General features: G+C 32.7%; 2 protein-coding genes across 2 annotated transcripts; one reads left to right on the plus strand and one right to left on the minus strand.

The window, feature by feature from the left end:
- Positions 1–4,625: 4,625 nt before the first annotated feature.
- On the plus strand, positions 4,626–6,430 carry LOC139898908 (protein WHAT'S THIS FACTOR 9, mitochondrial). Its single transcript, XM_071881704.1, has one exon. The coding sequence runs from the start codon at positions 4,642–4,644 to the stop codon at positions 6,133–6,135; it is 1,494 nt and encodes a 497-aa protein (XP_071737805.1). The 5' UTR covers positions 4,626–4,641; the 3' UTR covers positions 6,136–6,430.
- Positions 6,431–7,603: 1,173 nt separating this feature from the next.
- On the minus strand, positions 7,604–11,741 carry LOC139898909 (proteasome subunit beta type-4-like). The gene is made up of 8 exons (XM_071881707.1): positions 11,595–11,741; positions 11,409–11,448; positions 10,260–10,306; positions 9,905–9,981; positions 9,037–9,166; positions 8,327–8,486; positions 8,046–8,231; positions 7,604–7,936 (listed from the first exon to the last, which is right to left on the minus strand). The coding sequence occupies exons 3-8, from the start codon at positions 10,301–10,303 to the stop codon at positions 7,823–7,825; spliced, it is 711 nt and encodes a 236-aa protein (XP_071737808.1). The 5' UTR covers positions 10,304–10,306; positions 11,409–11,448; positions 11,595–11,741; the 3' UTR covers positions 7,604–7,822.
- Positions 11,742–12,418: the final 677 nt, after the last annotated feature.

Below are 12,418 nucleotides of genomic sequence, written 5' to 3' on the forward strand. Positions count from 1 at the left end.
TGATCCAGATTTGCTTGATATGTCGCGGCGCGGACCCAATTGTCGCGGCGCGGCCTAAGGCTGTATCTGAACAGCTCGACCAACTTAAACAATTTTTGATTTTATTTAATTTGTACATTCCAAACCCGCTTCCTATATTCACCTAGCCTTCAACAATAGTCCCACATAACTTAATGCTAACAAAACCCATGTATAACTTGTATAAGCACACATTATCAAGTATATATCTATATATAACTACACATATATCTATACATTTACGCAAAAGCTAAAGAGTTACAAACGTACCAATGATTAAGTGTGTACCTTTAGACGTGTACGGGAAAACGGGATGTTACAAATCCGAAGTTGAAACTGCATTTCTTCAAATACTTATCATTAAATCAAGATAACAGTTTTATAAACATACGTTTCATTAGATGTATCTGGATGTTGAAAGTGGTCCTTTTTCGAGCCTCTCACTTGTACCATGGCTTACCCGCTAATACAAAAGTAATGAAATTGACACGACAATACAAACCTTCATAACGGATTTGCAAATTGTATGTAACACTACAACGGATAGAAAATCTTATACACAAAACAAATACGATACACATTTGTATAAATTTTAAAGAAATAATTCACACAGGTTGAAGTTGTCTAAAGTATACGTTTGGTGCATTGTACATACAACATCCTAGATCATTATATTCAGAGATATAGATAGATGTTAAAATAAAGTTTTAAAATAAATCCTAATTATAATTATATTATACATTCAGATCATGATAACGCCATTTTATATTTATATAATTATTACATGAAGAGATCAAAAAGTTTCTGTTTAAGCAACGATCCGTTTTAATTTAGACTCACCCATCTTGCCCACTACAATATTTTTTTTTCTTTTTTATAGAACCATATGATATGATATGATAACGTCATTTTTTGAAATTATCAAAGGAAGATAGAGTTGTAATCACTTGCATCCATAAATTTGCTTGAAAACAAAGGGACCAATGAGAACGCGACATGTGGCGCGAAAATCACATGTGATTGAGAAAAAAAATTCGAATTTTTTTTTTTTGAAATTTTTTTTTGAAATTTTTTTTTTTTAAAATCATATGTGATTATGCATGTCAATCACATGTGATTGTAAACCCAATCACATGTGATTATGCATGGCAAATCCAATCACATGTGATTGTACAATTCAATCACATGTGATTGTGCAGGTAAATCACATGTGATTGTAAAAAAAAAAAATTTAAAAAAATTTAAAAAAAAAATTCGAAAAAAAAAATAAAAAAATTTTTTGTTTCGGAAAAAAAAATTTTGAATTTTGTTTTCAATCACATGTGATTTTCGCGACACATGTCGCGCTCTCATTGGTTCCTTGAATCTCAACTTAATTTATGGACTCAAATGAATATTCCTCAAGGAAGATAACCAAAAAGTTCTTGTTTTAAGACAACGACTCGTTTCAATTTGGACCCGCCCATCTTGCCCACTCCAATATTAATTTTTTTTCCTTTTATATAGAATCAGTTACATCCTATATTATCTAGCATAATGCACTTCTTGAATCTTGATAAAGGGGAGGGTGAAACTACTTGATGTTAGAATTGTTATCTTGTATAAGTACCTACCATCAATCAATCATTTCCAGTACCTGGATTTAGTACTTGCTGCCCAAAACCTATATGTAAAATAAGCCATTGAATTGTACACTTTACAATCTTGATAATAAATGTCAACTTTTTTCTTCATTAAAAGATATGATGAACTTACATGAATCTTAGAAGTAATCTTTGGTCTGAGGAAGGATCTCATTGTGCCTCACAAAAGCCTAAACCCAGACCCCGCGCGTTAGAGTCTACAAAAAGATATGTTTAGACAACGAATAAATAAACGATAGAAGGTTCTCGTATTAAAAAATACATGCAGTTTTACCCTATATAGCATTGAATTATGTTAACAAAAACTAAGTACCTCGGGGTAGTTGTTACCATCCATATTTGTGTGCTTTAATGATTTCTTACCAACTTTTGATACCAGGCCTTTATCATCACAATGAACCATCACCATAGGGGCCTTCCATAGAAATTTAATGATAAGAATGATCCTTCCTTTTCGCTTTATATTCTGGTGAAAAATTAAAATATAATCCACACGAATATAATGTTAGTTCAGACACTCAATATGAACCCTAACAAAACTAAGATTATAATCTTTCCATTTTTTTTACCCAACCCAGCTCTATATTGATACTTTTGACCCAGCTTAGGACTGTAATAAATATTATGCCCCATATTGGTATTGATATAGCAATTATGACCCACATTTATATTATAGCAGCAACTCTGATCCACGTTAATACTAACTAACCCATCTTCAAGTTACATCAGCAATCAAACTTGAATCCAAGTATAAACCTTCATCAAAATCAATCCTAACAAACATTCCATTGTAGCAGCAACTCCATCCCTATGTACTTTCTTCCATAAATTTTTTTTACCTACATACACACACAGCTTATTGAACAACTAAAATAAGCCAGTGGTTTTGGAAAATAAAACACATGTTGAAATTAAAATCTATATGGAAGGTAAGCAAGGAAACTACCCTACTCCACCTTAGATCTCCATATTCCATAACCCCAAATATGACTCAAAATCCCATAATCAAACTGACATAAAGTCAGATCGGTCACAAAGACACACCAAGATGAATATGTAAACAACAGATCCAGATGCCACTTTTTGTGAGCAAGTAACTAAAATACACATGGCAACCCGACCCTGTTAACATTCATTTAGCCGTGTTAATATCAATTAAATAACAAATGAAAGGATACATCAGGGATTATTTGGTGACTTGGACTTGCAATTATATAAGAAAGGTGCAATGCTATATAAATCAACAAGTCCTTAATCCCAATTGTTATGCTATCAGCTATATGTATCAACCTAAAAATCTGACCAAAATACTTACATCAACAAAAACATGCACACATATAGATAAACCTAACAAATCTGACCAAAATGATTACATCACAACACAAATAGGAATTCAATTTTAAAGAAAATGAAAAATGAAATATCACCAAAATAATAAAACAAATTAATGTTACCTACATATGCCGAGCCTACAACCGTGAGAAAGACACCCTGAGCCTGTTTCATCAACGTAACTTTAATGAAAACGTATACCAATCATAAGAACGATTCTGAAAACTTATGTGATGAAGATAGGTTTGTGATACAATGTTACATCATGACGAAGGTTAATATCCATTAATCGATCATTTAAACATATTCGATGTAAAATCGAAACAAAAAAATATGAAATACTAACCCATGATTTTCAACTAACGGTTATTCAACAGCAGATATTGATCCACCAAATCTACCCGTAAACGATTGTAGATCATGATTTATGCGATTGATTTCATGAATCAATATATATTAATGATCGATTAAATCACAACTTGAAATAAGATGTGATTACCTGGATTGATAGACGTTAGGGTTAAGAATATAATGATAATCTTCAAGGAATCGTCGGAGTTGAATATTCTACATCGGATTATCAGATAATCTTGTTAATCGTTCAAACGGTTGGAATATGGGGACGAAACCATTCAATATGAATTTGATTTTAGAGTTTGTGGTTTGGGGAGAAATTTAGGGTTCTTGTGATGCTTGAACTCGTGAATGAACGAAATGTTTTTGAACCCCTAAACGAAATGCTTAGCCCGTGTTTTTGTTAATCCAGGGTTAATATCGGAAGAAAATTTTCGAGGGTGTACTTATTCAGTTATAATTAAATCAAGGGTTTAGAGAATGGATAGATGATTGTAAATTCTTTGATCTAATGGTTGAGATTACTGGAAATTTTTTAACATATCTCTATTATTATGACTTTATTATAATATATAGAAGAGAAGAAGAGATTATTATTATTATTATTATTATTATTATTATTATTATTATTATTATTATTATTATTATTATTATTATTATTATTAATTTCTATTAAAATCCTATAATGATGATGTCATTATTAGGTTAATTCTTTTTTTTAAAAAAATCAAAAAATAAAAGAAAAAAATTTAAGTATGGTGGGTGATGTCATTAATCAAAATAATTATGAATTAAAATTAAATCATATTAATTAATTATTATTATTAAATCTTATTAATAATTATTTTAACTATTAAAATTAAATAATTTTGAATTATTTAATTAATTAATTTGAATTTAATACGAGAAGGTATAAAAACTAGGTACAAGGAAACCAATTCTAAATTTATATTTTGATTTACACTTTTAAAATAAAATAACCAATATTATCTCTTATAATTGGATGTAGATTGTTTAATATGCATTTTAGGTATTTGATAAAATGTTCAGCTGACGAGATTCTTAGTTGGCCTCTGTAGTTTCACGAGTCATTATACTAAATGACTTTATCAATTCGTTTAAATAAACTCATAGTTTCACCGGTCATTTAAGTAGTTATTATTATTATTATTATTATTATTATTATTATTATTATTATTATTATGAAAAAGTAAACAAAAACCTAAAAAAACAGCAACCCCTTAAACCCAAAACCCTGAAAAGAAAAAGTGGAACAACGAAAAAGAAAACAAAAATGCAGCGGCAGTTGGTACTGGAGTATCTCCGACGACCTAGCCGGCGCCGTTACCACACTTTCAACGACATCAACTGGGTTCGAGACCGTGCACTAGACCACGCCGTCGAAAAGGAACGAGATCTCAAACCAATGATCAACATCAAAAACCTCATTATCAACTCAGAACCATCAAAATCTCTCCCAATTTCAATCATCTCCGACAACAAATCTTCATTATGTATACCATCTTCCGCTCGCCCTATTGAATTCATCCGAAAATATCCTTCAATTTTCGAAGAATTCTTTCCATCTGGTGGTTTACGAATCCACCCTCATATCAAATTGACACCTGAAACCCTAACCCTAGATTCCGAAGAACGCATTCTTTTCGAAAATGAGGTTAATAAACAAGATGTAGCCGATCGGTTATTGAAGTTGTTGATGTTAGGTAGAGTTAATAGAATTCCACTTAGTGTGATTGATAAATTGAAATGGGATTTAGGTTTACCTAATGATTATATACAATCCATTGTTCCGAATTTTCCTGATTATTTTCAGGTTACTAGTGATGGAAATGAGCTCGAATTGGTGTGTTGGAGTGACGATTTAGCCGTTTCGGTTATGGAAAAGAGTGGTAAGAATGCGTTTTCGGTGCAATATTCGCGAGGTTTTGAGGTGGATAATAAGTTTAAGAAATGGGTTGATGATTGGCAAAAGTTACCTTATATGTCTCCTTATGAATATGTGTCTAAGGATAATGATGAATCGGATAAATGGATAGTTGGGTTAATGCATGAGGTTTTGAATTTGTTGGTACCGAAGAAGACGGAAAAGGATAATTTGTTGTTTCTTGGTGAATATTTGGGTGTTCGATCGAGGTTTAAGAGGGCGTTGCTTCAACACCCTGGGATTTTTTATGTTTCGAGTAAATTGCGTACGCATACGGTTGTTTTAAGAGAGGCTTATAAGAGGGATTTGCTTGTTTTGAAGCCGGTACATCCGTTGATGACGTTAAGGTCGAGTTATATTCATTTAATGAATGTGGTTAAGGCGAAAAGCAAGGAAAAGAAGGTGCAACAAGATCAAGATTCGAATAAAGGAGAAGATGAAGATGATAGTGATACTGCAAGTGAGCGTGAAGAAGATGAAGATGAAGATGAAGATGATGATGTTGATGATGAAATTGAAGATGAAGATGCTGCTGATAGTGATTCTAACAACGAGGATGTTGTTAGGATGAAGGAGATTGATAATTTTGAAGGGCGAAATATGAATAGGACGATGAAAGTTAATAAAAAAGATTCGCCTAGGAGAAACACTCCGAATGCAAGGAGTAGTGAGAATGATGGTAGGAGGAGAGGAAGGGAGAAAAGTAGCAAGAATTCGGTAGATCGAAAGTCTGATTTAAGAACCAAACGCACGTCTAATAGAAGAGACGAGCGAGAAACGAGCAGTCGGATATCTTTAAGAACAGAGTCTCCTGGTGCTCGAAAAGCATTTCGCAGATCATAGTGTTTGAAGAACAATAAATGGGTGATTTTAGGCTGAGGAATCGGTAATACTTATGGTTATACGTACTTTCACTCTCATCCGGGCAGCCATTTTTCGTGACATAATATCACTATTCTAGTCAGTCCTGTTCAAGCCTTTTAAGTTTTCCTTGGTTTATTTCTTAATCCTCTTAACCGAGTATCTCCCTCCTCAGGCTTTCTGTAGTAGGTTGCCTCTAGAGCGGGTTAGTCTAGCATTTATATGTTTTAAAGAAGACCATAATGGCATCATATCAAAAGTGGAATTTATAGATATCATGTGTTACTTATAATTTGATTGATGATATATTATATATTAACATGAAATGATTTTCTTTTTGGGTTTTGATGCTAATCAAGCCTTTTGAGACAGTGGTGGTTTATCTGTTTTGGTTGTTAACATATCTATGCTCAATTTTTGACCCTGTTACCGCAAGCCTTGTTTGTTCGAACCTTACAACTGTGTTGTATTGGGTAGGGAAGTTACGAAACATGAACTTTTTATTTAAAAGAAATATAATTTACTAATTAGAAAACAGAGAAACGGATCAGGTCTCATGCTCAGAAGGCTACTAGGAAAATGGAGTAATTTTAACTCGTGTGACACTATACAAAACTGCCTTTTAAAGTTTTTGCTTCTTACGTTTTTCAGGAATGGAGAACTAATAATGTTTTCTTTTTAAGTCCACAGCTCTGTATAGTTGATTTTACATATTTCAATCTCTGTTTTTTTAATCAATCTCGTACTCTGTTCAAGCTCAACACAATTGATTTTACATATTACAATATTTGTTTTTGTAGTCAAGCTCGTACTTTGTTCAAGCTCAAAACAAGACTCGTCTGTTTGATTATGGATTTTATTTGTCGAAAATAAATCATGAGTGCAACCGATATAATGAACAGAGGTCTCCCAAGAAGGTTTCTGTTGATAGAATTATTTTTCTACTGCTTCATTTTACTAAGATTTATAAGGAATAAGACTAGTAACCAACTTACCAAACAAAAAGAAAAATATGCATGTCCTACAATTTGAAAAGTTAAAAGGGAAAAAGTGGAGTAATGCATTAACATGTAAAATAGAAGTGTTCTTCATGTAAATGCCAACATTAGACCACACGCGTGACCTACAACTTTTAACCATACATAATGAGTGACACCAATTAGAACCAGAATGATGCTAAATTTTCCCGAGTGATAATTTATGCAGTTCACATGCCGACATAGTTTCTAAGATGGCTCAAAAGCATATCTTATGAACTTCGCATGTCAACATATTTCACCAGAAACTCAAAAACAACGTTCCAAGAAACACAATCAAAACTTTTAGTAAAAAAAAAACTACTGCACTAATTAATTTTAATCAAAAAATATAAAAAACCGTAAACCTTAGGTGACCCGCCCATTTGACATAACTACATTAGGAAAAACAGATATAATAAGCAAGCAAACAGTTGATGTCGGATGTTCTACGCCTAACTGTGAATAAAACACTGATATTAGAATCCTTGGAATCTGATCTCAGCATAGTTCAAGTTCACAACAAAGATCAAACAAATTACTGCAAATTTATAATCCAATACAAGCAAACCAGTGAAACATAGTATGGCATAACATCAAACAACATCCAAAAGTATCTTGATAACACGTTACGGGTACTTTGACTCAAAGGCCTACCATGATCCCTGCGCATTCACAGTTGGATTTTGAAAAGCAGCAAAATTCCAGTTAGTCTTCAATGAGTATGGCTGCGAGATTGTCAAACCTTCCTCTGTAATCTTCGCTATCTATGATTTTAAGCATGGAGTCAAAATGACCACAAAACACATATAATATAGAAATATATAAACAATTATAAAGACATAATTATGTCTTTCTATCAGTTAAAAGACACACCTGAAGCTTGTTGACAGCAGACCTGTCTCGGTATATAAGGTTACGCATGCATTTCTCCAATAATTTGACACCTTCCTCAAAAGTCAAGTCTTCCCTCCATTCCTCACGAAGAATTGGGCGGGCCAGATGATTGCCGAATCCGGTAGCAACATGATCGTCCTCGAAATGTACACCAATCATGCTAACCTGCACATCAATAACAAATGAAATGAAACGGCGTCTCGTGTCATTTATGGGGAAAAAAACAGAAAAAAAGAGAGTGGTGTTCCAAAAAGATTTACCGATCCAAGATACTTCTGGCCGTTTTTCACCCCACCAAGAATAAGTGAATTCCATAATGGGTCAAACTTGTTGCGGCGATTGTACATGACCCGAGTTAGATAATTGTGCACCTCTTTAGGACCAAGTGAGTTTCCATCATCCCACATATTGTCATGCAAGCTGTAGAAACAATCACTGCTAAGAACTCGTAATTTACAGTTAAACGTGTCAACTTTTTATTTAGACAGCAGCTTTAAATTTGCCAGAAGTGTATTTACGCTTCTAAAGCATAAGACCTTCTAAATCTTTTGTTAAAAATCAGATTATGATAGAAAGACTATGATATCTGTAAACATATTTGAAAACTCAATTCTATACAAAATAACTTGACAATTTTACACAAGATATGCTAAGTGCCAAGGTTGTGAAAATCTCTAATCAGGGGAAACATTTAATCAGCTGTTGGCCAACTTTGACCAACCAATTTTGACGGAGTAAATCCAACTTTATTAACTGACTAAATCTGACATTTGATCATTTTTGACCCATTGACCGCGTTGACAGCTTTATTTGACCGATTTTTGCAAGATGAATCATGTGGCATCCCAACTAATGCAATATGTCAAAGACTAATAATTACCCATTTATCATCTTATACCCTACCTACCCGTTTTGCCACCTCTATTTATAAGGATCCCTATCCCTATTAGCAACAATATAAAAATCTTACATGAGTTCATCAAGATATTTTTGAATTTCTTGGAAATCACTAATTTCTCCACTTGCACCAAGGAGTGTATGTTTGCCAACTTGCTTCAATCGCTCCACGCTCTTGTAACGAATGGTGGATCCATATGACCCTGTACAAATTCATAAAAATGAAAATACTGATTCAAGACTTCGCAGTCGACTAGAAATGCTTTTCATATGTTGCATATCAACTGTTGAACAAAACAAGCTACTTATTCAGTAGTTGCAATCAGGGACGGAGCTTGAGCAGTTAAATCAGAGGGGCCGAAGTCCCTTAAACATAATATATAATCTTTAGGAAAATATATATATTCTATGTTTATGTCATTTAGACATATTCAATGAGGTGATACACATATGTTAACTGATCATTAAATTTACTAAACTAAGATAAATAAAAGCTAAAAAATGTAATTTACACGAGAAATAGAAGAGAAAAAATAGAAGACCTCTTTCATACTTTAATTATGTTTGAATATTGAATATAAAATTATAAATAATTGATATGAATGCAAACAAAAAGTCACACGGATTTCGGTTTTTTCAAATTTAATAATGCAAGCAGGTACATTAGATAGTTAAAAGAGCCGGTAAAAAGAATCAACAATATTTAATTCCTACATTTATAGAATTTGCTATTTGGTCCAAAACTTTCTGAGGTGGCCAAGGCCACCCCTTGCCCTAAGAAAGCTCCGTCTCTGGTTACAATTCAGCAACAATATCAAATGACACAGAGAATATTAAGGTTATAATGGTAAGGTGCAGAGTAGCGAGAGCACGCAATTTCAGAGACAAATTTCAATAAGTCAACAAACATAAACATCATAATAAGTAATAAATTATCTAACCTCCCATGTCAGCAGCCATGAGAATGCCATCCTTGTATTTGATCCCAATGACGGACGTACCGGTCACATATGGATACCTGTATCAAAGATCATTTATAATTCGTGGCAACATTTTTAAAGAATATAACAAAGAAAATGGTCACACTCAAAAATCTATAAACAAATTGACATGTAAATTCAATTTTGGGCCACCAAATCCAAACACTAATAAATTCCCTACAATTTGGATTAAAATGAAGTATGAGCATAATAGCTACACACTTAGCTTATGAATGCTTTTTGATATTATCATCTCCATAACCCTACATGTTACACCAATTGTTTAGATTCTAAACTAGAGCTAAAGTGTACATACTGAGTCCTTTGAGAATCTCCTTCTGAGCTCAATAAAGTGTCCATCTCCTGCATAAATATAAACAAAACAAACAAATGAAGTAACTGCAAACAGGTAGACATCACAACCAAGTGTAGCACTACATTTATTTTCGGATAAATTGGAATTGACTAGGACATATAACTTTGTTATTCTCTTACTCATCTACCAAGAACTGGAGTTTCTAATGAAACCCTAATTTCCATCACAAAATTCCAAAGTTCTTTTAGGCTATGCAGAAGCAAGATCTAGAAAATAATTGAAAAATAAATAAAAAATACAAGGTGCAAAGTTTTTATTATGGAAAATGAGTAGTAGGCTTGTAACTTCTCCTCTCATAACCTTAAAAATTTTTTTACCTTATTTAAATATGCCGCTTCTATGAAAATTTACAATAATCAGTTCTAAAGATCTCAGTCTGCAAGTGTAACTGCAGTACATTCCTTTCAGACGTATGCGACTCCTTAATTCAACCATATGACTAAAGTACACACCATGAAATTCACCCAGTAAAATTCATGAGAACCACGTACACATATGACATTTTAAATCAACCATATGACTAAAGTACACACCAACACAAAATGTAGAAGTAGAACGTCATTACAATAGTAGCATTCATCACTGGTTTGGGTTTACAAGTTGGTTTGTGTACTAGTTTACACATATGACATTTTAATTTGTATCTCACTTATATGATGTGGGAGGAAATTAAGCTATAACAATGTATGCCCAATATAATCAAATTTGATAATGAATGAAAGTAGAGCACACGGATTGAAGGGCCAAAAATGGTACTCAATTTTAAAGACACTTTTGTCTGTGTTTACCCTTTTTATAATACAATTACGAAAACTATTACTTGAATTTCTACATTTTCTACTATAAACACACAATCAAAAGACGTTTCTTGGTAACTAAACGCAAGGTCAGAGAATTGCACATGTTAACCTAGAGGAGATCTAAATATCACTTAACTTATACTGTCATACATGTGAGAATGAACATACAAATAAATATATATACATATATATGTAAATGCAAATAAATGTTAATTAATAAAGTAATGAAAATCAAGCTGAATTTGAACAATCAGAAATTAAGTAAACAACATACAAACACAAAATATACCTGAAATGTGATTAAGCTGAATTAGGTTATTTTGCGGTTCCTGTCGAATCGATATAAATACACAGAGAATCAGTAAAACATGAACATACGATCATAAATTAATAATAAAACAGGTAATAATTAGGGATCTTCAAGTGTTGATCATGGTATAAAGAAAAAGAAAAAAAAAGGAAGCGCCATAGGTACCTGTTACTCGATGAAGATTTCGAATAAGTTGCGCGTTTAAAGGATTTTTAGTTTCCGACTCCTATAACTCGAATAGAAAGAGAAGCTCAAATGTATCGTTCTCTCCAAGAAAACAAATATTTCATAAACAACCCCTCTAGTTTTATATTTTCAAACTAGGGGGTTCCATGTTGCTCCGCCTCAACATTGGAAGTGGAGTTTATATTTTCAGAGTAAGGCTGCATTTAATGAAACTGGATAATTTAGTGCTTAATAGTTTGCTCTGAATGAAAATAAGTTAGTTTGTGTAATCATGTTGAATAAACGATATAAGTCGAGTAAAATTATCTTATTAACGTGCTAAATGAATAAAAACTTCAATATACTTGTTGAATAAGTGTTCTTGATATAATTTGAAGAGAATATTAAAAAAACTTTAGATGCTTAAATTAACGGTTAGGAGAGTGTTTTAGCTTTGAATGGTTCAACACTGAATTATGAACCATTCAGCACCATATGTCATTCAGAAGTCGGAAACAAACGCGTTGCTGAACCATTCAATTAAGCAGTGTTGTAAAAGTCGGCCGATGCGTCGTTTTTTTTGGATTCTCCGTCCCGTTTTTTCTAAAAACGACTCAAAAGACTGTCAAAGCTAAAAGTTCGGTCAAAGTCTGTCAATGACGGTCAAAGTTGGTCAACAACGGTCAAAATCAGTCAAATTTTCGTCAAGATGTGATATTTTTTAAAATTAGGGTTTGTTTTCATTTTTTGAGCCGCTCTTTTCTCTGTGTCCTTACTGATTATGTACTCGGTAACATTAATTGAGTTTAAAGTTTGATTGTATT

Source organism: Rutidosis leptorrhynchoides, chromosome 3 (assembly GCF_046630445.1).
Source record: "Rutidosis leptorrhynchoides isolate AG116_Rl617_1_P2 chromosome 3, CSIRO_AGI_Rlap_v1, whole genome shotgun sequence".
NCBI lineage: Eukaryota > Viridiplantae > Streptophyta > Magnoliopsida > Asterales > Asteraceae > Rutidosis > Rutidosis leptorrhynchoides.